General features: G+C 47.4%; 2 protein-coding genes across 3 annotated transcripts in view; both read left to right on the plus strand.

Moving 5' to 3' along the window:
- Nucleotides 1-346: 346 nt before the first annotated feature.
- Nucleotides 347-18,102, plus strand: LOC136044498 (uncharacterized). Its single transcript, XM_065729822.1, has 2 exons — nt 347-368; nt 15,920-18,102. The coding sequence occupies exon 2, from the start codon at nt 15,988-15,990 to the stop codon at nt 18,100-18,102; it is 2,115 nt and encodes a 704-aa protein (XP_065585894.1). The 5' UTR covers nt 347-368; nt 15,920-15,987.
- A 6,587-nt stretch (nt 18,103-24,689) lies between these two features.
- Nucleotides 24,690-25,152, plus strand: part of ARHGEF9 (Cdc42 guanine nucleotide exchange factor 9) — a 157,476-nt gene continuing 157,013 nt past the window's right edge. For both annotated transcript variants that reach the window (XM_065729582.1, XM_065729581.1), the window contains exon 1: nt 24,690-24,820. In XM_065729582.1, the coding sequence (XP_065585654.1) occupies nt 24,769-24,820 (52 nt within the window). In that variant the 5' untranslated portion in view covers nt 24,690-24,768. The remainder of the gene's footprint in view (nt 24,821-25,152) is intronic.

Raw genomic sequence — 25,152 nt, forward strand, 5'->3', positions numbered from 1 at the left:
GTATAGAGAAAGAAATGATGCCAGCGGTTGATGAAAAGCACCCTAGGTGGGGCTGGGGAGGTGCTGATGGCAGGGTGGTGCTGGGTGCCCCTGCTCTTCTCCCTGTGCTGCAAGTGTGCCCTGGGTGAGACCTGCACTATGGGATGGACGAATGGGGAGCTCCTGAACCTGGAGTGGGGTCTGGCTGCACCTGTTGTCAGAGATGCTGGTTTGGTCCATCAGTGTTTGACTGATAGTTCTCTCCACCCCCAAATCCTGGAAGCCAGCAGGCCAGTGTGATTTCTTTTTTGTTTGGGACTGTGATCCACTTGGATCCTCCACTTCATCCCACTCTGGGTTTGTGCCCACTGAACCGACAGCAAAGCCCCGTGGGTAAACCCAGCCCATTCTGGGGGGATGTTTTCACAAGGGCTGTGCAGAGTAGCAAAATACCCGTGAGAGAAAGCCACGTCCACACATCGCAGAGGGCTCACCGCACTAATTCATTAGCCACAGCCATTCCCAGGCTGCCACCCCTTGCTGCAGTCTGCCTGCTTTCCGGCCTGGCTGTGATGCTGCTCTGGGATCTGTTGTAGCAAAAAGCATCCCCGGGAGCCGTGGGGACGTCTCCTGGTGCTGCAGAGTGCCTTTCTTGTGGCAGCTCTTCCCATGGTGTTTGCTGCCCGGAGCTGGCGCAGACTGCGGCACAGGAAATTCTGGTTGCACCATTACTGCAGAGCTATTGTTTGGGGCAAGAGAAGGGCTCAGCTTTGCTCACATCCTAAAATGAGCTTTAAAAGGATGTTGTGGGACGCGTGAGGTTTGCTGCCAGCAGTGCTTTGAGCCCTGACCCCTGTGTCATTGCAGGGATTGTTCATGGGAATCCTCAGGGTGGAAGAACTCGGACTGAAGGCAGAGTTGGGCTGTGGTACCACACAGCTGCTGCTGAGGGGTGGGGGTGCATGGGGACGTGTCCAGCCCTGCTGCTGGGATGCCAAAACACAGCACTTGGGATGGCACCGGGTGAGTGCAGCGCTGTGTCTTCCTGCACTGTGGCTCTTGAGGATGGACACCTAGACCCCTCTGAGCTTCTGTTCCCCATCCGAGCAGTGCAGCAATCTCTGCATTCCCTGTTTTTGTTGACTTTGAAGCTGGCAGTGATACCCACAGTACCCAGGTTGCAAAATCTCTTTTCCTCACTCTGCTGCATCCAGCTTCTGATGTTGGGTACCACTTGTGTGCTGTGGCAGCAGGAGGGCTGGGGGGCTCTACAATGGGGATGCTCCTTCCATCCCCTCCCCAGGCCCTGCCCTCCCCCATTGCTGGGCTTTCTCCCACTTGTGGCAGGAGTGTGGTACTTGGTCATGCTTCGTGTGGTGATGAATGGAATCATAAAGTCATTAAGATTGGAAAGTCCTGGGTGCTGCAACTCTGCAATGTGGCTGTGTTCATTGAGTGAGCTTCTGTCCCACAGCAGCCACGGAGTTTACGTGGCATGGTGTGAGTCCTGCACAAACAATTTCTTCCTGCTATTGTTGTGCTCTACAGCTTTCAGCTGAACCAGGGAATGAGCTCACCCAGTTAGCAAGCAGGGCTGGTGGCTTTTTGTACAAGCAGTGCCTTAAGTGCAAACGCCCAAAGTGAGCTGTGCTGGGATCCCAGCTGTCCAGTAACTGGGGTTGTTGGGGAAGATGCTTTGCTTCCAGGCACCTGCTGCTGGGGCTGCTGCAGCATGGGGTCATCTCCTGGCCCTATGGGCAGTGTCTGGAGGGTCTGAAGCAAGTGCTTCCCCATAGCTGTGCCTCAGCCTGAGTTTACTCTGCAGAATGAAACCAGGGGTATGCATTGGGTTGAGCTGGCACCAGTAGGAATGGATCATTTAAGTGCAATCTGTGCAGGGTTCTTCTGCAAACAAATGGATCAGGATCACATTAGACTGCATTTCCCACTAATAATCTATTAATTGGCAACAAGAGATGGCAAAGACCTTGAAGAAAGGTACTTTGCTGAGGAGCTCTGGAGCTCAGGAAGTGCTGGGCTTTCCTCGATGCACTCTGTAGTGGGAATGGCTCTGGGGCAGCTGTGACTGCAGGCAGTGAAGAGATGGTGCTGGTCTTCCTACCCACCAGTGTGGCACAGGAGCTGTAGGGCTCTCAGTAGTGGGTAACAGTGAGGCTGTGCTGCTCCACTCCTGTCCCTAGGAGCGGACTGGAAGAGGAAGAGAAAACAGGAAAAAAGTCAGTCAGTTGCCAGGGTGAGGTGATGTCACTTCTTTCTGTCGTGAGTCAAAGCCAAGGGTTGTAATACACTTCTCTGAGGATAATAAACTTCAGTAGGTAGAAATGTTTGTGTAAGATGGATGTGTGCAAAGCTGAGCCGTGTCTGCTTCCAGCTCTGCCAGTTTTCTCAGATTATTCTGCAATCACTCATTAATGAAGTTCTTGCCCCTTCCTCTGAAGCACTAGGACTCTGAGGAAGTGCTGGGTTGTATGGGAGCCCTGTGTGATGCGCACCAGCAAGTGTGTACTCCCTGATTATGATCAGTGGGCTTTGCACCCAGGAAGAATTGAGGCAGTGCCACATAAACTTGTCTCTATTAAATATTAGGATTCTGTCCTTATGATTTTAGACTTTAAGTTTCAGGGTGATGATTAGTGTACAATCTTTCCAGGCATCTTGCTTTAATTCCTGGAAAGCTCTACTTTTATTTACAGCTACAGCATAAACATGCTTAAGAAGACAGAGCTGTGAAGAGAGGTTTTGGGGGCAGGAGCTTTAGGGCGTTTTGGGTGTGCATAGTGCTAGAACCAGTGTGCACCAACTCATCTGCTCTTTTCTCCTCATAAATGCAAAACTGCCCTCGTCTCAGTCCTAATGTGCTCCTGTGTGCAGGTGGGAGTTTACTGGGAGGGGAAGGATCTGCTTGAGCTGCCAGACATGGAGACCTGGTCTGCTGCATTTCCCCATGTCTTTGTATCCCCTCTGCTGTGATGGTAGATATATTGCCAGGATGAGTTTTGAGATCTCTGATTTGAGTTTATCCTACGTGCATGTCTGAGCATGAGATGCCCCCTGGCACCCGAGCAGGAGCTGGGGCGGGGTGTGCGCTGCGGGTGGGCTGGGGTGCTGCCTGCGATGCGCAGGAGGATTTCCAGAGGAGGAGTGATGTGGGACAAGTTCTGTAAAGAGCCTGTTGTTAATGTGGTGTTTCTTTCTGCTGTTGGCAATACGCTGGGGTTCACCTTTGTGAGGTTACTTCTAGCTGTTGGGTATGTCGAGTCCTCGCTCTCCGATGTGTACCAGTGCATGCGGTTATTCCTCCCTAGCTGCAAGACTCTACACTTGCTCTTGTTAAACCTCATCTGGTTCCTTTCTGCCCAGCTCTCCAGCCTGTCCAGGTCTTGCTGAATGGCAGCCATTCCTCCCAGCTTTATCATCAGCAAACTTGCTGAGGGTGGATTTGTCCCCTCATCAAGGTCATTGATGAAGATGTTGAACAGGACTGGACCCAGCACTGATCCCTGAGGAGCACTGCTAAGTACAGGCCTCCAAGTGGGCTCTGTGCCACTGGTCACAGCCCTCTGAATTCTGCCAGTCAGCCTGTTCTTGACCCACCTTGCTGTCCACTCATCTATTCCACACTTCCTCAGCTTTGTTATAAGGATGCTGTGAGAGACAGTGTCAAATGCCTTGCTGAAATCAAGTCTGGTGCAGCCTCGTTTTGATAAAGCCAATTCAAACACGGGCGTGTGCCTTTGACGCAAGGATTGCTTTTAATTGGGTGTGCACTGCCTTGCCTGCCTGGTTCCTGGCTCCCTGTGCCTATTTTCATCACCTTCTCAGGGCGGGCAGGTTGCTGCCCATTGCATCCACACCCTCAGCTTGTGCTTCAGGCCCCTGTGCTGGGATGGGCTCTTTGCAGCCCTTCCCCGTTGCTGTCCTGCTGGGGGATTACATCTGTCACACTGTGTGGTGTTTCTGGATTTTCTTGCCATTGGTGGTTGTGATGTAGCAGCTGTTTGGTGGTACCTGTGATGGCCCCTGTGACTGGGGACATCAATCTCATCATGCTGCTGTGTAGAGAGGGAATGTTCCTTTGGGGAAAGGCAGTGAAGCTCCCAAAGGCAATGGAAGCTCTCTCTGTTTGCGGTGGAACTCAAGTTCTGTACAGGCTTTGTGCTGGGCAGGCTCATGTTCTTAAACACTTTTCCTTAAGAGCTTTTTCTCTCCTCCAGGGGAAGAAGGGGTCACTTTTTCCACTCTGCTGACGTGGGTGATGAATCATGGGTGTTGTGGGAAGGTGCGATCATCAGGACAGGAATCCTTGAAAATATTTACCACCTTTATCCCAGTGTCCCCAGGCACTTTGCAGGCCAGGTGCTGCACGGTCAGGCACAGCCGTAGCCCAAGGAGCGCTCTGCTGATGCTTCCCAAGTGGGATGGACAGGAAAGATCAGCTCCTCGAGGGATTTTTATTCCAAGGGAGTGTGATTTGGTGCACAAGTGGGAGAGCGAATCATTTCATTCCAGAAAGGAAGGTGTTGGCACGTAGCACGCATGTGGTCCCTAGGCTGAGGTGGTTTTACTTCGCTACCAGCCGAGAAGGCACAGTGCTGGGATAACACCCAGAGGACTCAGCACATTTTGTGAACGGTGCTGGCAGTGCGGCTTAACCAGGGCCAGCCCTGCCCTGCATGTGCTGGCACGTCGAGCAAAGCGTGGGAGTTTTGGCAGTTTTTGTGCCAGCTGAGCAGGATTTGAACGTAATCACAGAGAAAACAGGAGTCGGTGCACCTTGGCTCACTGCAGGCTGGTCCTGCATCTCCAAAGGGTGCATGTCCTTGAGGAAGCATTGCTTTACTGAAGTGCTGTAGTCGCAGTGTGATGCACAGCTTGCCTCTGGCTTGCTGCTGGGAAGGTGCAGAGCCATGGCCTCAGAGCATATAGAAAAACACGAAATAAAAATATCCCTAGGGCTTGGAGCACAGTCCCCAGATCCTTGCAAAGAAAGGTTCAGGCTTTGTTCTACAAGTGGTGAAAAAGAGAACCTTTAGCTACTCCTGCTTAGCTATGGTTTTTTAACTCTAAAAATGGGATTACAGCCTCCTTGATGAGGGGAGGGCAGAGAAGGGACAGCTGCTTCTTGCTGTGCTTTTCCTGCTGGGTGCTCTGTGTGGCTGCTGATGTGTGTACGGCCCCACCCTGGTGGCAGCAAGGGCACGGCTGAGATGAAAAAGCTCATTGGTAATGATTCTAATTGAACTGGATGTCACTTCCCTGTGCTCAGATGTGGCTGCTCCTGCCATCTCGCAGCAGAATGTGACTGGCTTGAGTGGGGCCCTGGTGCATGAGGAATGTGAGCTGACAGCCCCCATTGCTGGGAAAAGCCCTGTGGGTGAGACAGTGTAACGGTCCAGACAGGGGATGCTCTCATGGTACCTGCTTCAAAGCTGCTTGTTTGGTTTAGCATCAGTATTAGGTCAGCAGGGCAAGCTCATGTTGAGAAGTAAAGGTTTTTGAGACTGCGGTTGTAAGGTGTGTCTTGTGGGATCAGCTCTGGTGAGGATAATAGGCAGGATAACATGGAAATAACAATCATGGAATGCATTAGTGTTGGATGGGATCTTAAAGATCATCTAGGTCTAGCCCCCTGCCATGGGCTGGCTACTCCCTATCAGCTCATGCTGTCCAGAGCCCCATCCCACCTGGCTTTGAGCACCTCCAGGGATGGAGCACTTACAGCTTACTGGGCCCCACCACTTTACTGGAGTAAAAAATTTCTGCCTAACTTCAAACCTAAATCTCCCTGCTTTTAATGTAGAGCCTTTCTCCCTTATCCTATTGCTATCAGACTGTGAAAAAGTTGGTCTCCCTACTGTTTATAGGCTCCTCTCAAGTACTGGTAGGCTGTAATGAGGGCTCCCCAGAGTCTTCTCCTGAACACCCTCAGCTTCCTTAGCTTTTCTTCATAGTAGAGGTGCTCCAGCTTGGTTGCTGAGGGTGCACTTGTTTCCAACTTGTTTCCACTGTCTAGACTATTGATAAAGACAGACCTAGACAGATTCAAGCAGTGGGCCTGGGTACCACTGAGATTCAGCAAAGCCAAGAGTGTGATCTTGGGCAATCCCCGCTAACCAAGCTTGGGGGGTATAAGGATAGAGCACAACCTGACAAAAAGGGACCTGAGTGTACTGATGGATGGCAGCTGAACAAGAGCCAGCAATGTGCTTTTGCAGCTTAGAAAGCCAACCGTATTCTGGGCTGCATCAACAGCAGCATGATTAGCAGGGCAGGGGAGGGGATCCTGCCCCTCTGCTCTGCACTGTGAGACCCCACCTAGAGTGCTGCATCCACGTGTGGTGTCCTCAGTGCAGGAGAGACACGAGCTGTTGAAGAACATCCAGAGGAGGGCCACAAAAATGATGTGAGGGATGGAACATCTCCCTGTGAGAGCAGGCTTGAGAACTGGGGCTGTGCAGCCTGCAGAAGGGAAGGCTGTAGGAGACCTGAGAGTGTGGATTTTCAGTATCTAAAGGAGGGGGCCTGTAAGAAAGGGAGACAGACTCATTAGCAGGGTCTGTTGTGGTAGGACAAGGGGAAATAGTTTTAAACTAAAGGAGAGGAGATTTAGACTGGATATAAGGAAGAAGTTCTTTACAATAAGGGAGATGAGGCACTGGTACAGGTTGCCTAAAGAGATGGTGGGTGTCCCATCCCTGGAGACACTCAAGGTCAGGCTGGATGAGCCTCTGAGCACCTGATGGAGCTGAGGGTGTCCCTGGTCATTACAGAGAGGGTGGACTAGATGATGTTTAAAGGTCCCTTCGAACTCAAACACTTCTATGGTTCTATGTTGAAGAGCACCAGTTCCAAGACTGACCCCTGGGCAATGCCACTGGTGACTAGCCTCCACTAGGACATACAGCTGTTGACCACTGCCCTCTGGCAGTGACCTTCCAGCCCTTTCTTTATCCACCAAGCAAAACATCCTTCAAATCCATGTCTGGCGATTGCATCAGTCCTTCTGGGATGTACTCCTTGGCCTTGGTCTTTGGACCAATGTACCTATAGAATCCCTTTTTGTTATTTTTCCCATCACTTGCTATGTTCAGTTCTGTCTGTGTCTTGGCTGTCCTGATCCCATCTTTTCTCATCTGGAAGGCATCCTTATTGGGATGTCTCTTGTTCGAACTGCTATATGGAAGAAGGTCATTAGAAACAGAAGTATGGGGGAAATCCCACTCCCAAAGCTGCCTAAATTGGGTATATGCTCAGAGGTAGACATAGAATTTAGAGTGAGGCATTAAGTGTGTTTTAACGCCTGTTGAAGTCACAGGGCAATATAGAATCGTAGGGGTTGGAAGGGACCTCAAGAGATCATAGAGTCCAACCCCCCTGCCGAAGCAGGTTCCCTACACCAGGTAAATGTAAAGGAGTGGGTGAGTAATACACAGTAATAATTATGTCAAATGTTTGAGCAGAACTAGTTGCTACAAGTCCTGATCTCCGTGTGTGGATTTGGAACCGTAATCAGCATGGAGCTTTTTGTATTCAGCTCAGGATCAGAAACACTGAACATACATTGAAACAGATTGCATGGTACGTAAGTGGAAATATATTTACAAACGTGGCCCTCCTTGCCTAATTTCAATATTGGCACTGGTGAGCTGCCTCGTATGATGGCACTTATTTTTTCTAGTAGTAATTCCATGTCAAAGAGGAAGTATAAATAAACTCTCCAAACAAAAGAAGCAAGGAAAAAATAATTCTTTCAAACATTTAAGCAGGAACAATAGGGTAGGATATGTGCTCTCTGGGGATGGCTAATGGCTGAAACTGATAGGAGCACAGTGCCTGCCTTACTCTGCTTTGTAACTAGCACAAATCTTTGCTCAACAGAAGGTTATTTATAGCAGATGTTATGGCAGAAGCATGTGTGACCTGTAGGCTCCCTGTGAGGGGAAGAGCTTTCCTGTACTGTCTTTGAGATACAATAGACAATTATTTGGACACTATCTTTGTCCCAGAATAAGAACAATTAATGCTGGTTACTGATTTCTGCTCTTATATTGAGACTACGAACAGCTATGGGTTTTTTTTTTGGTGACTTTTTGGAGGGGAAAAATATTTTAAGGGATTCAGACTGAAGAAATGTCACAGCTGAGGAGTTTCAGAGGCATCTCTACCAAACTGACTAATTGGGAATGCCCAGTCATATGATGAGCATCTTGAGGTCTTATTCCAGGGCAGTTGTCACAGCACTGAGTTCAGAAAGCATTTGGATGATGCCTTTAGGCATACAGTTTAATTTTTAGGTAGTCCTGTGTAGACTTGATGATTTTTGCAGATCCTTTCCATACAATGGTGTGGGTGGGTGCAGACCCCTGAATCTGTCTGCTCTTTGGCATTTCAGCTTACTGCTGTGGTTTTAGAATGCTTACATATGCTACTGGATAGTAATTAAATGTTCTTATATGTAATTAACTGCTTTGACGTGACTACCAAACAGCTTAAATAATCCACGATATGGCAATTATTTCTGTATTATGTTTGCCAAAGCTGGTGCCAGATACCTGAGAAGAGGTATCAAAACATAACCTTGCTCTAGAAGAGTGTTTTCTGGGTCCCTCATTTTGTTTTGTGTCTTGGCTGTCAATAGCAAAAGTATCCTTTCAGATACTAAAGTGCTCACTTTAGTTTTATTTTCTGTATGGAAAAAAATTTGGAATCACAAAAAAGCGCTTATGACCATGTGAACAAGTGTGCTTTTCTCTTGCTTTTATATCCCTTGATAATGCTACAGTGGCCAGTGCTGATTAAATGGGCAGTGGGTGTATTTTCCACATCTCCTGTGTGAGACCAGAGAAACATATTTGGCTACAGGTGTGATGCCAAAGCTGTGTGTTCTTCTGGGTTATGTGCAGAGCATTGCTTTGATTTTTAGCTTCTGCAGGAACTGCTCAAGCCTTTCGATTTCAGCTACTAGCTTGCCTGAAGGTATAAGGGCCAGGTGCTGGCAGCCCAGTGAGCTGCCTGGCACCTCTCTGCACCACAATGCTATGCCATCAGGCCCTCTGAACCCCAGGTGTGGAGCTGCTCATGCCTGCAGTGAGCCATTCCCTCCCCTGGCAGCACAGGCACATGTCCAGTTTATCTGACAGGTGCAGTTGAGCAACTCTATCCCTTGGCCACAGGCGAGACGAGTCTCCCACTCTAATTTCATTGTGTTGAGCCATCGCACAAACTCTAAAGCTCCCTGAAATAGGAAGGAAGTAATGTTTAAATTATGCATGAGTGAACTGATTTACTGGAACCGAAGTTTTGAGTTGTGTCCTTTTGAATACAGGGATGGAGCGATCTGTCTGTGCATCCATCCGTCTGCCCAGTGAATACTGAATTAACAGAACCATAAATGCAGTTCCAGTACTGTAAAAGCTTTGGCTTAAACCAGTAAAAGCCATGCAGGGCAGATGCACACTGCTGCAGGGAATATGGTGTTTGCTTACATGCTTGTCTGGTAGGTCATCCTCGGTGACAGAAGGAGACCTTTGCTACAGATTGCCTTCTGCCACTGAGTAGGCACTTGGCGTTTCAGGAGGATCTGTCCTCTCCAGCCTGGAATGGGATTTGAACCTATCTCCTGCCCACCTCCAGATTCTAATGAGGAGTTTAACTTCCCGTGTGATACGTTTTGCAGAGCATGTAGAATGCTGGTTAACATTCTATGGTTGCTTCCTCTGGGCGCTTGCTCAGTGCTCCTCAGGGAGAGCAGTGCTGGAAGGCTGGACATCCCTTTAGCAGATAGTTCACCCAAGTCTCTTCTAATTGTTCCTTTGACCTCAATTAAAAAAAAAAAACGAAACAAAAAACGCAAGCTCTGGTACCATGGCAGCCATCCATGTGGGAGCTGCAGAGCATGTGTGTTGTCCTGTGCACAAGAGATGCTGAACGTCTCTGAGGCTGCAGCAGCTGGGGCTGGGCAGGCAGGACCCTGAGCACAGCAGGCTCCTGTGTCTGGGTACGTGCTGCAGGAACATGAGCTCTGCATCACTGTTGATCCTTTGGAGCAGTGCTGAGGGGCTGAAATGTCAGTGGAGGCACAAACAGAAAGGGGGAGAAGTCATGAGTCTCGCTATTTCTTTGACCTAAATACACTGAAGTAACTGTACTCTCATGAAAGAGATAATTTCCTGATGCTGGAGAGCTTAACATCTGTTTCCTCCAATTTTTTTTTCTTTTTGGTGGTAGAACATGGTAACGGAAGAACTGGCGGGGTTTTCTTTCCTCTTTTTCTTTTGTATAGTAGAGGCACTGCATGCTGTGGCTATATACACTCTCCGAGAGCAGACGGGTTTCTCTCAAGGGTTATATGATCGTTTGTTCTCTATTTTCTCTCCTTCCTGCCTGCCCCCCCCTCCTCCTGGATTGGAGCGGATATGCTGAAGCTCAGGCAGGACTTCCTTAGCCCCGCCATGCCTTCTGGCAGCCTGCGCCTCGTGCCCTCTCCCCATCACCCCCCCTTCCCTGACAAACAATGGCCAAAGGCTCCTTCTTGTTTGTTACTTCATGTCCCGCAGAGGAAGAGCCGAGTGGAAGCTTGTGTCCCCAAGGGCCCTTGGCACATTCCAGCTCTGGCTGCTGCCTTGCTGGGCTGCCCATGCCAATTCTGCATGATCCACAGCCCTGTAGGGTGAAATCAGTGGTGCCATGTGATGCTGGGGGCTGCCAGTCAGTTTCAAAACAAACTTAGTGTTGCTGAAAAGAGTCTGGCCTCACCACTTTGCCCCCCACACCTCAGATATTTATAAACCTGGATCAGGTCCCCTCTCAGTCTTCTTTTCTCAAGGCTAAAGAGACCCAGTTCACTCAGCCTTTCTTCATAGGAGAGATCCTCCAGGCCCTTCAGCATCTTTGTGGCCCTCTGCTGGACTCTTTCCAAGAGATCCCTGTCTTTTTTTATACTGGGGAGCCCAGAACTGGGCACAGTACTCCAGATGAGGCCTCACCAGGGCAGAGTAGAGGGGGAGGATCAACCTCCCTTTACCTGCTGGCCACATTTTTTTTAATGCACCCCAGAATGCCATTGGCCCTCTTGGCCACGAGGGCACACTGCTGGCTTATGGTCAACCTGTCGTCCACCAGGACACCCAGGTCCCTCTTTACAGAACTCCTCTCCAGCAGCTCATCCCCCAGCCTGTACTGGTGCATGCAATTATTCCTCCCTAGGTGCAAGACTCGTAAACTTGCTTTTGTTAAACCTCATCCGGTTCCTTACTGCCCAGCTCTCCAGCCTGTCCAGGTCTTGCTGAATGGCAGCACTGCCTTCAGGCATGTCAGCCAATCCTCCCAACTTCGTATCATCAGCAAACTTGCTGAGGGTGGCCACTATCCCCTCATCGAGGTCACTGATGAAGATGTTGAACGCGACTGGGCCCAGCAGGGACCCCTGGGGGACAGTGCTGGTTGCAGGCCTCCAACCAGACTCTGCACCACTAACGACAGCCCTGTGCTCTGCCAGTCAGCCAGTTCTCAACCCACTTCACTGTCCTCTCAGTTGGAGGACTGCTCTGTGATTACCCAGCCACTTAATCCAGCAAAAATCTAATTGCTGGGGAAGGCAGTAGTTCTGCCCACCCCAGCTCCTTCCTGCTGTCACGTGGCTTGTGTGTTCTTTTGGCTCTTTGGCTGAAAACCAAAGCCAGTGTTTCTTGTCTGTTCCCCCCTCTTCCCCCCCTTCCCCCCCCCCCCCCCCCCCCACACACACACACCCTTTGGCTCAGCTTGCACCTAGAAATGCTCCCATTGGCAGAAGGGCATGTGAGCATGGGAAGGAGCTCTCTGACCTTGCTGGCTTTGGAGGATGTTAGCTGGGTCCTTGGAGTTATTTCAGCTCCTGTATCCCCCTGCTAGACTGCTGTTACTCCCACCTGTATCATGCAAGAAAAACCTTGTTGCCAAGGAAATGTTATGCAATTGTGAACGAGGTATAAAGCACCTGGTTTTAGAGATCTGGGTAACAAAAAAAAAATGTGAAGAATTTGGAGGAGTGTCACGGCCGTAGATATGGATGTTTTGTGCAACACACCTGGCACCATTTGCATGAGGTTTTGTGGTAACCTATTTCTCAGCCTTGGTTACTTTGCAAAAGGAAGCAGAACTGGAGGAATGATGGGCTGCTGTTTTTGTGGTGAGAGCAGCGGCAGAGCTCCATGCAGAGGGCAGGGCTTGTGACAAACCTGCATAGCTCCTGTATGTTGGAGCAGTTTTTGGTGTCTTGATTACTGTGGTTTTTGAAACCACATTCCTCGCTGGATGAAGGGTTGTGTGCTTTGTAGACCAGCCGCAGCTGCCCCGCTGTTCTACCCCGTTCAGCTTGAGGTAATTCTGTGGGTACTGTGTGGTCATGGCATTATCTCCAGCTTGCTGTGGTTCATGTCTTGCACAGTGATGGCTGCTGCGGCGTAGCTGCTATAGGTGGTAACCTGCTGCAACTTGACGTCTGCAGCTGTGCCTGCAGCCTCAGGAGAGGGAAACAAAGTGGGAGCTGACTTCCTGCTTTAGTTTTGCAGCAAGCAGATGACCTTAAATATACGTCCAAACTGTCTTCAGATCTCCTTTTCCTGTGCCCTGGAAAGATGGGTAATGGCTAACTACTCTTGCAGCCCTTCTCCATACTCAGATGTTGTTGTTGTTAAGGGCCATAATGACCCCAGGCCTGCACGGTTTGGTCAATAAGGCTGCCTTTTCTCTATTTGGCATGCTTAAAGTCTCAGTTTCCCATGAGCCTACTGCTGTTGTGCACTTACACAGTGGCAGACACTGATTTTGGTGGCTGTACCACATGAGAGAGCATAGCAGTTTGTGACACCCAACCGGGCAAGCCTGAGAGAAGCTGACTGCCATTTGTTTCAATGCAGTGTGCCTGAGTGTGGGGAGGTTTTGGCTGAGGCCATGCAAAGGCTCGAGCCTGGTCCAGTGGCTTTTGCCATCTGGCTAGCTTGTGATTTCGGCAGAGTTCTGCAGTCTTACTTGGTGTAGATAAGACAAAAATAAGGTGCTGTTCTTTGTCAGTAGTTAGTCAAAAGGCCTTTTGAGTGTTGGACGTGTGGCCTACTATTCTGTTCATTCATTGAAACCATGAGACCTTTCAGTGTCAGCTTCAAAGCTTGTGAGAGAGGTGAGGCTGTGGAGGGGGAAGTAGAGAGGAGCCACCCAAGCTCTGGTGCTGTATCTGCCTAGCATGTGTGAGTCTGACATATCATCATGGCAACTCTGGTTTACATTTGGTTTAAAGCTGCTTTTGTAAAAATTAAAAAATTACATATATATATTTAAATTTTAAGCCACCCTTGTGCCCTGCCTTTCTGTGTTCTGCCTTTCCGGGGAGGGGCCATGCAGGGTCTGTCTCCTGTTAAAAACTCTTACATGAGAAACAGATTCTGTCTTCTCTTTGCTAGCATCTCTCCAAAGACTTTATAGAGAAATCTGTTTCCTTTGAATCTTCTTTCCCCATGCAGGACCCACCCAGCCAAAAACAATAAAACATGAAAGTGGAAAAAATAGGGACTAAAAGTATGCTTCTTGGTCTTTTGCTTCTGTATGTGTGTTGGCTGCACAACTTGAAACTCCTCAAATACAATTTTTCCACTCCATCAAATCCATTCAAATACGTTATTCTTTAAATTGCAGCAGAAAATAACCCACAGACCATTGTGATATCTTTGGACATGCACTTTTTTTAGAATCACAGGAAGGCATAGGTTGGGAGGGACCTTGAGGTTCATCTGGTTCCATCTCCCCACCATGCTGGTTATCTCTGGTCACCTCCACATCTCACATGTATGTTGATGTAGCTTCCAGGAAGATCTGCTCTGTGAATCTGCTTTGTGATGTTCCCAGGCACAGGTGTGAGGCTCACCGGCCTGTAGTTCCCTGGGTTCCCTTTCTCCTTTTCTTAAAAAATCAGAGTGATGATTCCCTTTCCGCAGTCACTGGGGACTTTACCTGACAGACATGACTTTTCAAATATGACAGAGAGTGGCTTGGCAACCACATCAGCCAGTTCCCGCAGAACCCTGGGATATCTGCCTTTGGGCACCATAGACTTGTACACATTCAGCCTTGTGAGGAGGTCTCACTGTTAGAGTCAGAGGGATTTTGTTCCCCTGATCCCTGCCTGGAGATTCAAGGCCATGAGAGATGTGTGAAGCCTGAGAACTTGAGTACCTCACCCTTCTCCACATCTGTTGTTCTGTTGTTGCCACTTTGCCCTTCCCATTTATCCTCAAACACCAGATGCGGTGTCTGTTTTTTGATTTTTATGTTCAGTTTTATTAACAGAAGCTTTCTGTGGTACATAGGTCCCTGTGAGTTTGTGCTATAGGGTTCAAGTAATGATGATCCCTGCCGTGGCCCTAGAACAGGGACTTCTGCATGAGAAAGAGTGTTTCTTGCAAGATCTCCACCATGTAGAGCGCAGAAGGCTGAGTAAACACAGGGCCAAAGCAGAGCTGTGTGGGAAAAAATACCTATGCAATTAGATTGTGCTACTCTATGGGATGTGTTTGACAAGGCATTGGTACTGGGGTGCTGCAGGGTGACTGCTGGGAGAAGCCAGGGCTGCCCTGCACATCCCAGAATGGCAGCTTGTGTAAAAGTGGCACGGTGGTTGTTTTTGTTAGAGTTTTTGATCTCACTTGGATGTACTGCAGTTCCCTGGTGTCTCTGCCACCAACAGACATTACAGGGGTTCCTGTGGTGATGGCTGGCCCTAAGGGTGAGCCTTCTGTGCCCATGGGTGCTGTTACACCAATAACTTTGATTTTAATAGAAACAGTAAGCGCATTGGATTTTATTCTGGATCAGATGGGGACCTTCAGTAGAGCAGTGAAACAGGCCTGAACAGAAACAAATTGCGTGCCTTTATTGTCAGAGTGCTGCAGTGTGACTGCCTGCTCTCCCTCTGCTCAGAGGAAAACAGAGGGATTTTGTGCTGTCAAACCTGTGTTGCTGGGGCTGTACCCTTTCTTGTCCTTGCTTTTCCTCTCTTTGTCCTGAGAGGAGGGCTGGGATTGGGACCTGGCAGGTGGTACCGTGTGCTGCGCAGACAGCAAACCCAGGACCATATTATGGAGATGTAGCAGTGAGTCAGGGCAGGGCAGGTGTATACTATTGGAAGGGAAAGCTTAGAATCTGCACATGTAGAAGTTCATATTCTTACAAAGGCTCGGCAGTGATTTCCGTTGCTTTTGTGTGTGGGGTATCCATAGTTGTAATCGTGTTCACTTAGGCTGGAACGTACTTGAGGTGAACATGTGTTCTTGTGTAGCATTGAGCACTGGCCAAGCGTCTTTCATTTAGCAGTTCAGTTCCAGTGAGGGATTCCTGTTCCGGTGCCATAGCTGTTGTAGGAAAATGTGGCTTGAATATTCTTTGAGGCTTTTGGTATTGAAGTTATTTCAGAATTGCATTGTTTCCAGGAAAAGGCCCATCCTGGCTTTTCTTTGAATGCCTGCCTGAAGAGATGGAACTCGTTGGGAGTGCATTGTCAGTTCCTGGCAGATGGGGCTGGTGAGGATGACAGTGACATGTACAGGGACACTTACTTCAATTTCCTTTTTTCCTCTCTGTCATGTATTCTGACGTATTGAGAGTCCTAGCAGTCTGCAAGGCCAATATGTGATTTATGGTATTCTTTGTATACTTTGGTGTAACTTTCCTAATGCAGAACACTTATTTACAATCATTAAATCTTCAGTCACTTAAATCAGACTTAAGTTGCTTTGAACTTCGTATAGTTTAAGAGCAAAATCTTGGTATCACTGAAATCAGTAGCACCACTGTCACTGGAATAAGATTTGACATGTGTTGCATTAGCAAATATGTCTTCTGAAAAAACGTTCTTCTCCTAATCTTGTTCCTTTGCTCTTTTTTCCTCAAGTCTTGTGAAGAAAACAATCTGAAGACAATGTGTCTTTGACCCCTGGTACCAGCTTTTGAGCTGGAGCAATGGAAGTTGTAGATGGCTGCCGGCATACTGACCCCATGATAAGTTCAAATGGATATGCAAACAGGATTTTCCAAGCAGACATGGAGGATAGAAGTGCTGATGCATTGGAGGTCTGTTGTGCTGAGCATGACACCTCCAGTGATGCAGTCCCAAATGAACAGGAAGAAGCACCCAGATATAAGAAGTTGACCAAGGGCAACAGGATCTGGAATTTTGTTTGGCGAAGGAAAGGATCCTCTATGAATAAAAGAAGACCCCGGTCCATGATTGTACTGGGAGATACCTATGAGGCCTTCAATGAGAAAAGGCCATCCTTCAAGGACAGAGTCATGCCCTTAAAAAAGCTAAGAACCTCTAAGTTGCCTAAGGACGTAGATTCTATGGGATCTGCAGTGCAGGTTACTTGTGTCCCTGAGGAAGACCATCCTGCTAGTGGGCAAAGAGCAGCCTACAGGGTTAAGAAACTGGGTGACAGCCAGAGGCCCTTCCGCCATTCGTATGGGGGGCACACTGAAGATTTAGATTCCTCTTTTGAAGACATTGAGCTGAATATCAGCATTCCTGAAATCGACACCAATGAAAGTAAATGTCTCAGGGATATTAGTATCAGACTACACAATGAAGATAATGATAGTAACTGCCAGAAAATACCAGCTAGAAAGAGCGAGTCTTTGAATTTTGAAAACTTTAAGAGTCCTGCAATTACAGAAGGGGACAATCAAAAGAAGTGCATTGTGCTCCCACAGGAGGGCAAAAGAGGAAGAAGCTCTGATGTCTGGAGCTATCTGAAAGGAATTTCGTTAACTAGCAAAGATAATTCAAAGCTTCTAGATGAAAGGGCTGAAACCAATTTCCAGAACTCAGAAAATATAACTGATCATTCCACTTCTTGTTTGGACTTTGATATGAGACGTGAGGAGAATCTCAGCCAGGAGAAGAAAGCAAACAGCCCCACCAAAGCCACTCACTTTGTGGGTTTTGTGCGGTTCTTCACCAGTGTGGCCAAGGCGGCCCGACGGCTGCGAGGTTCCTCGAAGGCATTTTCACCTGATGAGAAAAGCCCTCAGCGGAGTTCCCGAAGCTGGAAGCGGGATGTCATCTCCAGCAAAGTGAGCTTGGTTATTGAGAGTGACACTGCAAATGCTTTCTGTGCGGTGGGAGCATGTCTGCAGTCCCCAGACTCAGGCATATGGGATAATCCAAGCTTTGAGAGTTCAGTGGGGAAGGAGCTCACAAAGGGTTGCAAAGCTACAGAAGTGCCACAGGACATTGGCTCCTCTGCCCTGAGCAGCAAGAATTATAGTTATAATGAAACACCACTTTCTCCCTCTGTGCCAGAGCTCCCAGATGACTCTGTCACTGTGATAAATGCTAAAGAACCCTCTGAGACTGCAGTTCACTTTCCACAGACAACTCTGACCAAACACATTCAGGACTTGGATAGTACTCCAGAGAAGGCACAGGCTGTGGGCAGGTACCTGACACTTTGTGAAGATCTTCCTGGGAAAAATCTGGGTATTTATGAGCTGGGCAGTTCTCCAGCTGCTAATGGTGACTCTCCTGTAGTGACTGTGGCTCTGATCCACCATCCACTAAAGATGGCTCTGCATGAACTTGAACCTCAGGATGTGTCTTGTTCTTCAGTAGTTAGTAATGACACAAGTATGTCTCTAGCAGCAGTTCTGGGGACTGAACTGGATATGAAGGACCTGAGAAATCCTGAGTTGCCTTTACAAGACTTATCTAGAGATGACCTGGAGTTTCAGGGCTCAAGCAATACTCCAGAGAAGGCACAGGTCATAGATGGGGACCTGCCATGTTCTCAACATCATCCAGCGAAAACTCAGGATATTGCAGAGCTGGACAGTTCTCCAGGTGCTAACAGAGACTTTTCTGCAGCATCTACTTTAAAATGTGCAACAGCTGAAGGACAGGTGTTTGAGCAAACTGATGGATGCTTCAGAAAGCACAGAACAAGTTCACCAGTAGAACAGAGCCCTGTGGAGTTACTCGGCAGAGGAGTGCACTTAGACTGTGGTGATGAGTGCCGTCCGTTCCAGGTGACCATCTCTAGAATTGTCTCCTCTGGACTACTTAACAACAGAAAGGTATGAGTAAGCTTTACTGTACAACATCCACTGTGCTGTTATTACACCTCTTACAAAGATGGTTTGCACTTGAAATCATTTTTATATATCCTTTTTGGGATTTTTACTTAATCATACAAATTATGGCAGTAGATATAGCTGTTACATCAGACTATGAGGAACCAGTTGACTAGCGTATCTCTGGGCTGTTAGTGCAGCTTTCCAGGGCTGCTCCTCTTATGACTCTTACGCCTTTAGAAGAGGGCTGTAACAAAGATTTGTGTATTTTTAGGCAGTAACTTTCATTTTATTTCCTCTCTGCACTTAGTAGTAGTGGCAGTGGCAGTTGATTTTTATTAGGTAACACTTGCTACACCACAACATCTACAACATCAGGAAGATTCCTTGCACACAGTCCTAGCTCAGAATGGAAGATAGAAAATGGAGGTTCTGAGAATTACAAATCTGCATTGCCCAGCATAAAGTCCAGCTGTTTTCTTTTGGGTTCCTGTTGGCTAAAGCTGAAATGACTTTTATTTTTAAGGTGCTAGGTAGCAAAATCAGGTCAACTCACGGAGAAACTTTTACCTTTTCGGCTTTGAGAGATGAGTTATTATGAGCTGATGACATTGCTCCCTATTGGAAAAGGGGTCACTAACTTCTGAGCAAAGAGGGAAGTGTTTGAGAATTGGCAGCAGACTAGAAATACTGAGAAGAAAAAAGACTGAACTTCTGACTCGCAGTTATAACGGGCAGTACTGTTGTTAGTTATTCCTGCTTGGTTTTTTATTTTCTATTTTTTTCCATTTTTTGTAATTCAAAAATATTAAGACAGTTCACTGTGTAATTCCAGGGACTTATGAAATGGAATGAGTAGTGGTTAGTCACTTGTGGTCTCCTGGACAAAATGTTTTTAGGAGCTGCTTGAATGAGCAGACTGTGGTATGATAAACTTTTGCAAGGACTAAGCTGTAAGCATGCTGGGCAGGAGCAAGATAACAGAGGCATGAAAGGACTGAGTGAAGCAAGGGAGCTACTGGCAATCTTTTCCCAGAGCAGCTGCAGTTTTGGTAGCTGAGGGCTATGGCTGTGTGTCTGATCTCAGAATTCTTGCATCCCTGCCTGGGGCAGGAGAACTAAAACTAGATGATCTTTAAGATCCCTTTTGAGGTAAGCTATTCTGTCACTTTTTGAGGGCAAAATGTGAGCAATTTTCCAGGTCAGCTGTGCAAATAGAGGTGGGATGAGTCCCATCTCAGCTGTTGCAACTTACAGACTTTAAGATACTTAACTGGACAGGAAACCTCCCCTGAGTTCCTGCTGGGGGTGGTGGTAGCAGTATGGCTTCTGAACTACAGTGGCTTCTAGCCCCGTGGGTCCATGCCTGCCACCTCACTGGGCAGAAGCAGTGGCAAGTTGGAAGGGAAGGCATGCAGCCTACCCTGGTTTGTAAACACGTCTGGATTCCAGGAACTTAGAGATGCCCAGTGATCTAAGAGCAGCACCAAGTTCTGTGCAAAGGAGAGAAACTTTGGGATGGGAATGGATTTAGTGTCTGTCAGCAGCTCCGGTAACAAATGTCCTGAGACACCCAAAGGATTTACTTGGCTATCTCTCACCAGGGAGTGGCACTCAGAAACAGTTTACCAAAAATACACACATAAGGGGAATAACTTCAGTCTGAGCGTGACACTAGCAGCAAGCTCAGGCTTCTTACTGTTTTAGGGCAAAATTCATCTCCTTGCTGGCACCTGGGACAGTTGTTGACCCTTGTGCCTCTGCTCCAGGCTGCTCTGCACTAACTGAAGGATTTGGATTTCAAGTGAAATGCTCCACCAAACGTAGGGAGAAGGTGCTGCCAGGACAGGGCGGCTCGCCTTGGTCAGATGCTGTAAGCAAGCATTCCTGCAGCTTTTGAAGTGCGTTAGCTGTGTGAAACAGAAATAGCCCCAGCAGCTGTTTTCAAAACAACCTACATGTTTTCCCACAAAAAGCAGAAAAATGCTTGTTCTCACTGAGGCTCCCTGCCCCAGCCTGCTAGGAGATGGTAAGAGGTTGAGGATGATGTAGTACAGAGGGTGGTGGAGTGAGATCTGGGGGACTTAGGCATTGGCCGTAGTTATGCAGCAAATCTTCTGCTTAGCTGTACTCTTCTTAAGCTAACACCTCAATTTCTTGTTCTCCTTACCTTGCCTTTTAAAATTTCATGTTTTCTGACAGCGTCTTACTGACAGTGTGGGCAAGTAACAGCTCAGCAGTGTTTGATCTTAACGCTGTACAGAAAACAGCATTGCAACGTTTAGTAAGGAGAGCAGTGGGTAGAAAACCATTTACTTCTTGAGCTGTTCTCCTGCCTAGCTGCTTTTGGGTCCCATCCCAAATTCTCATTTGTTCATGTTATGAAACAGCATAGATAAAATTTTTTGAAGGATTGACAGAACAGTAGCAATCAAAGTGAGTTGTCAGTGGCAGGTGAACTCCCGATTCACACTGCTGCAACCTGTGAATTGAAAGGATTTCCTTATTTTCAGATAGAGATATGAGAAATGAGCTCAAAAATGACAGAGAGTTTGTTTGAGATTTTGGTCGGCCTGTGGCCCTCATTTGCGAACCTGTGTCTCCACTGAAGCAAATTCTCCTTATCCCACCTCTAAAAGCAGTGTGGTGTCCCAACAGGAAACACAGTGCTGCAGGGAATCAGGCACAGCCCCACAAGCTGAATTTGGCTGCTTCCAGGAGCTTGAGCTGACGCAGCACTGGGAGGAAGCTGTGAAACCACATGAGCTGCCCTGCAGCTGGGCATCTCCATCAGGGTTTCAGACCACCTGATGTGTCCTTGGACAGAGTTTGTGTGGGGTTTGATGCTTACTTTGAGCACGGCATGAGAAACAGTTGCAAAATACACCTCTGACACCTTACCTGAGGCTTCAGTTTCCAGTTCGTAGAAACTCATGTTTCTCAGAAACCTGGTTTAGGCTTATTGCTGTCCGAGGTCCTTCTGTGCCACCTGGGGGCTCTCACAGGTGTTCAGCAGGGACTGAGCGCTCCGGAGCAGCTCCATCACATTTTGGCTTCTGCAGTTTAAAAATGCAATTAAGGTGCAAAATCTTTGGTCTGCGGTCTTCCTATGCCCTCTGCTGGCTACTTGTGAAATAGGGATTTATTTTAAGAAAGAAAATGCTTTTTCTCCAGGATTTGAAGTGTATCTGTAGGAGTTTATAATCTGCGTCTTGCAATGTCTTTTTTTTTCCTTCCACACGTGTAAACCACTTGGCTCAGTGGTGCCATTTTCTGGGGGAATTGCAATTACTGGAAGCATGCAAATGAGTCTCGCCAGTTCTGTGTGCCTGGACAGAAAGTGTCAGCCCTGCAGGATAAGGTGCCAGGCTGGCTGATGAGTCCCGCAGGTCTCCCGGCTACTCTGCTGTTTCTGAGATCATCCACACTTCTCAGCCTCACAGCATGTGAGGGGGAGTGTTTCCTTTGGGCAGCTGTGAGTCTGGGGCTCTGTGCCCCATGTTCATGGGGCTAACTGTTCTGGGTGTCATTCAGAGGGTGCCCTGAACTGATGGCGATCAGTGCTTTTACAGCATTACTGGGTTTTGTGATTTCTGTGCACACTGTGCTGCATACGTGGGAAAATGCACATCCTGTGCAGTGGGTCTGACTGGAAGCACCGGATTGCTGATTTACCTGTGTGTGCACGTGCCAGAAGATGTGCTGGCAGATATGACTGCTGATAGCTGGGGGAATGGAGGCAAACCCAGGAGATGTCAGATCCTCCCACAAGTTTGGAGTTCTGCTTTAGAGCAGCTGCTGCAGATGTCTCTTCACAAGAGGAACAACTTTCTTTTTCTCTGTTTGATGAGAAACTGCAAGCAATTTGCAATAAGATCCTATGGTGACCTTTAGTTTGAGATTGTTTGATTGTCTCTCTGCCACAGAACATGTTGAGAGCTGCAGGAGTGTGACTGCCAAGCTGGGTTCCCCCTCCTCGCTCTGTTCAGTGGCACTAACCTGGAAATGTGTGTTTCTGAGAGCTGACTTCAGAGCTTCATCTCCTGGTTGCTGCCTGTCACCTGAGTTGTCTCCGCCTATTGTGCTTATGAAAGAAACACAAGTTAAGAAATACTGCTTTACTTTCTAAGTCCTCCTGCTGCCAAAGGAACACTGTATTTCTGTCTGTAGTGAGGTATGACTTAGTTACGGAATGAAGATCCTGTATATTTATGGCATTTAATACAGTTATGTCTGACAATCATCTTATTTTTAGAAGAGACAAAACCTCTAAGCTGTTCAGATTTCCTTAATAACTGTGAAGAGTTATCAAAATCATGAATTAAATCCTATATTTAGTGCTATCTATACCGGGGTAGCTCATTTTTTTTCTTCGGAAGCATTTTTAGCACTGTCAGGAAAAGGCATGTTGCATCTGCTAAGCTGATAGTCTTTCTGTGTACATATAACCAGCCACCAAACACATGGGGATTTCAGATTTCCACATTTTCCTGAAATACTTGTTGAGCCTTGCCTTTCTCAAGTTCACAGCCTTGACTTCTCCTACCTCCCTTAGTGACAACAGAGCAGTGATGTGAACAGGGACTTGTGGGTTCTGCTGGCCTCTGTGCTGGAGTGTCCAGAACTTCTCTGTCCAGGTTTCCTTTGGCTATTTCCTCTTCCTACTTGTTCCCCAATCAAGAGGAGTGTGCAGGAGCACTGGACATGGTGCACAGTATGGGAGATGGAGGCTTACATCATCCACAGCCTCCCACTGTGCTTTGGGGTAATTACAGCCTGTCTGCTTTGTTCTTCATTTGTAAATAAAGATAATAGTGCATCAGTGAAAGCTGAGGGTGCTTGAGGACTTAAACCATCAGAGGCACCCAGTTATTAGCAGGGCCATGGAAGTGTGACAGATCTGTATCAAACTGAGGCTAAAAGCCTCCCAGTGAGGAGCCCTGCTGTTTTCTTCTCCTGACCTTTCTAAAGTGAATTTTCTGCTTTTATCTTAGCTCCAGGATTATACACAAGGCTTCCACATAGTTACGTGTCACAGAGAAGAAAATGAAAAGCAGGATTTTGAACTGTGATTTTTAGAAAGAAAAATCCATTCCACAATTCTTGCTGTTGTCTCTGTCAGGATCATTTCCTCCTGAAAGAGGAGGCTGAAAGTTGAATTTACTCAGGAGCAAGGCAGGCACCACCATTTTTTCTCCACTTAGCTATAAATGCTAGTTACTCATTTGGATTAATGTTATCTTAAGGTATACCTGGAGATGTTTGACTGCTTTATAAATGCTTCAATCAATTGCCAGTGTCTTAGTATTTCAAGCAATATTTCCTAGGCTATTGATATAGAGGATGTGCCTTGTTAGCAGTTGCTATCAATCACCTTCCAGAGAAACTACTGTTACTACCAAAGCCATTCAATTCCATCTATATGTAAAGCCCTTTCTCTCTCCAGAATGCTCCTTGTACTCTCCCGATGACTCCAGCAGCACAGCAGTATCAGCACTGCTGTTACGTTTATTCACCTCCTGTCCTCTTCACAGACCATCTGTGGGCTTCTGTTTATGGAATTGGAAAAAGACCTCATGTGACCTTTGGAAATGCCTGGAAGGGAGTGTCTTGCTAAGATTTTTGGGAATTAAGAGAGTGACATCCTGTTGCTAATTTAAGTCACTCTTACATAGGTCTTATTATCGGCAAGACTTAAGTTTTGCAGGAATTGTTCTTGCTAGGTATCTTGGCTTTATTCTGAAACCTTGCGATGTTTATTTCTTTAGTAGGAGAGGCAGATCCTACTATTATGCTGGATAGGCATGGAGATGAGCAGATCATTCTCCTAAACCTCACTGTTGCATTGCTCTACTTTTTTTGTGCTTCAAGTGCTGGAGATACTTCTACCACTTCTTAAATGACTCGATCATGGCCATGCTTGTAGATCTGTGAAAGTTGATGGGGTGTAATTAGCTGTTGGGTAGAAATCCAGACAGAAACAGTCTTTTGTTTGCCCTAGGCCACCAAAGGGTGCATCTGCTAATTCAGTTCAGGAGTGCCAGTGGGAGCAGATCTTTCTGCTGTCAGTCCACAGTATGCTTTGGATGCGCTAATTGGCCTTAATGACCCTGAGCGCCTTTAAGTGGAGGCCTACACTAATCCCAAGAGTTCCCTTAAGTTCAGCCCTGGGTGCTCAGTTCCTGAAGACTTAGGTTCATGCAGACACTGGGTCCTCAGCACCAGCTAATTCACCCAATCCTGGTGGGGATTGGTGACACTGGTGTAGTCTAAGTGCTGTGCAGAACACAAATGTCTTCACCAAATGTTACCCTTGAAAGTGTCATGGAGACTCAACGCCACCAGAAGTTGTTGGGACTTGAGCTCCATGGGCTGTGCCCCATACAGGGAGAATTAGAGCATGCCAGAACCAGAGTGAGCAAAGCTTAGTCTTTCAGCAAAAAATAATAAGAAGTGGGTGCAGATTGCAGTGAGGAGCTGTGAGGTGTGTTGTGCCTTCTAGAAAACAAATAAAAAATTGTGTTCTTTGTCCCAGGTTTAATGTGTATTGCTAAATTTCTTCTCTGACTCTTTTCTTTCCAGACAATGTCTCATCCTCAACCATCCACACAAGCATCTCCCTTCAAGGTGCTTGTAGAGAGATGTCGCTCCGAGCCGCTCTCCCAGAGCACCCCGATGGGGCTGGACCAAGTGGGTGGGCGCATGCAGCACCTGCTCAGAAGACGTGGTGAGTGGCATTGCAGTGTTTTTTTCCCCCAATCTTTGTCTTTTTGTCTTGCTAATATGTCCTAAAAAACCACAAATGTGGTGTGTATCCACAACCCTGGAGCTAGTGGAGCAGGCTCTGATAGCCACATGCTGCAGAGATTTTTTTTTTCTTGTAACTTTAATGTCTCTGAATGCAGTCCCTGTAATTTGGTAGTGTGAAGATGAACAAATAGGTGCACAAATTGTAAAAGCTGTTCAGCAGTGTTTGTGGGAGTTGTAATTTGGTAGTTTCCTCTTGGCTTTCTGTCTTCTTACCTGTTTTTGTTGTGAGCACTTGGCATTTGGAGGTGT

This window comes from Cyrtonyx montezumae, unplaced genomic scaffold, assembly GCF_038088225.1.
Source record: "Cyrtonyx montezumae isolate F1298 unplaced genomic scaffold, pur_monq_1.0 scaffold_11, whole genome shotgun sequence".
Classification (NCBI taxonomy): domain Eukaryota; kingdom Metazoa; phylum Chordata; class Aves; order Galliformes; family Odontophoridae; genus Cyrtonyx; species Cyrtonyx montezumae.

Excerpts from the sequence above, each read along its gene's own strand:
- LOC136044498 (XM_065729822.1), top strand. The coding sequence starts at position 15,988 with ATGGAAGTTGTAGATGGCTGCCGGCATACTGACCCCATGATAAGTTCA.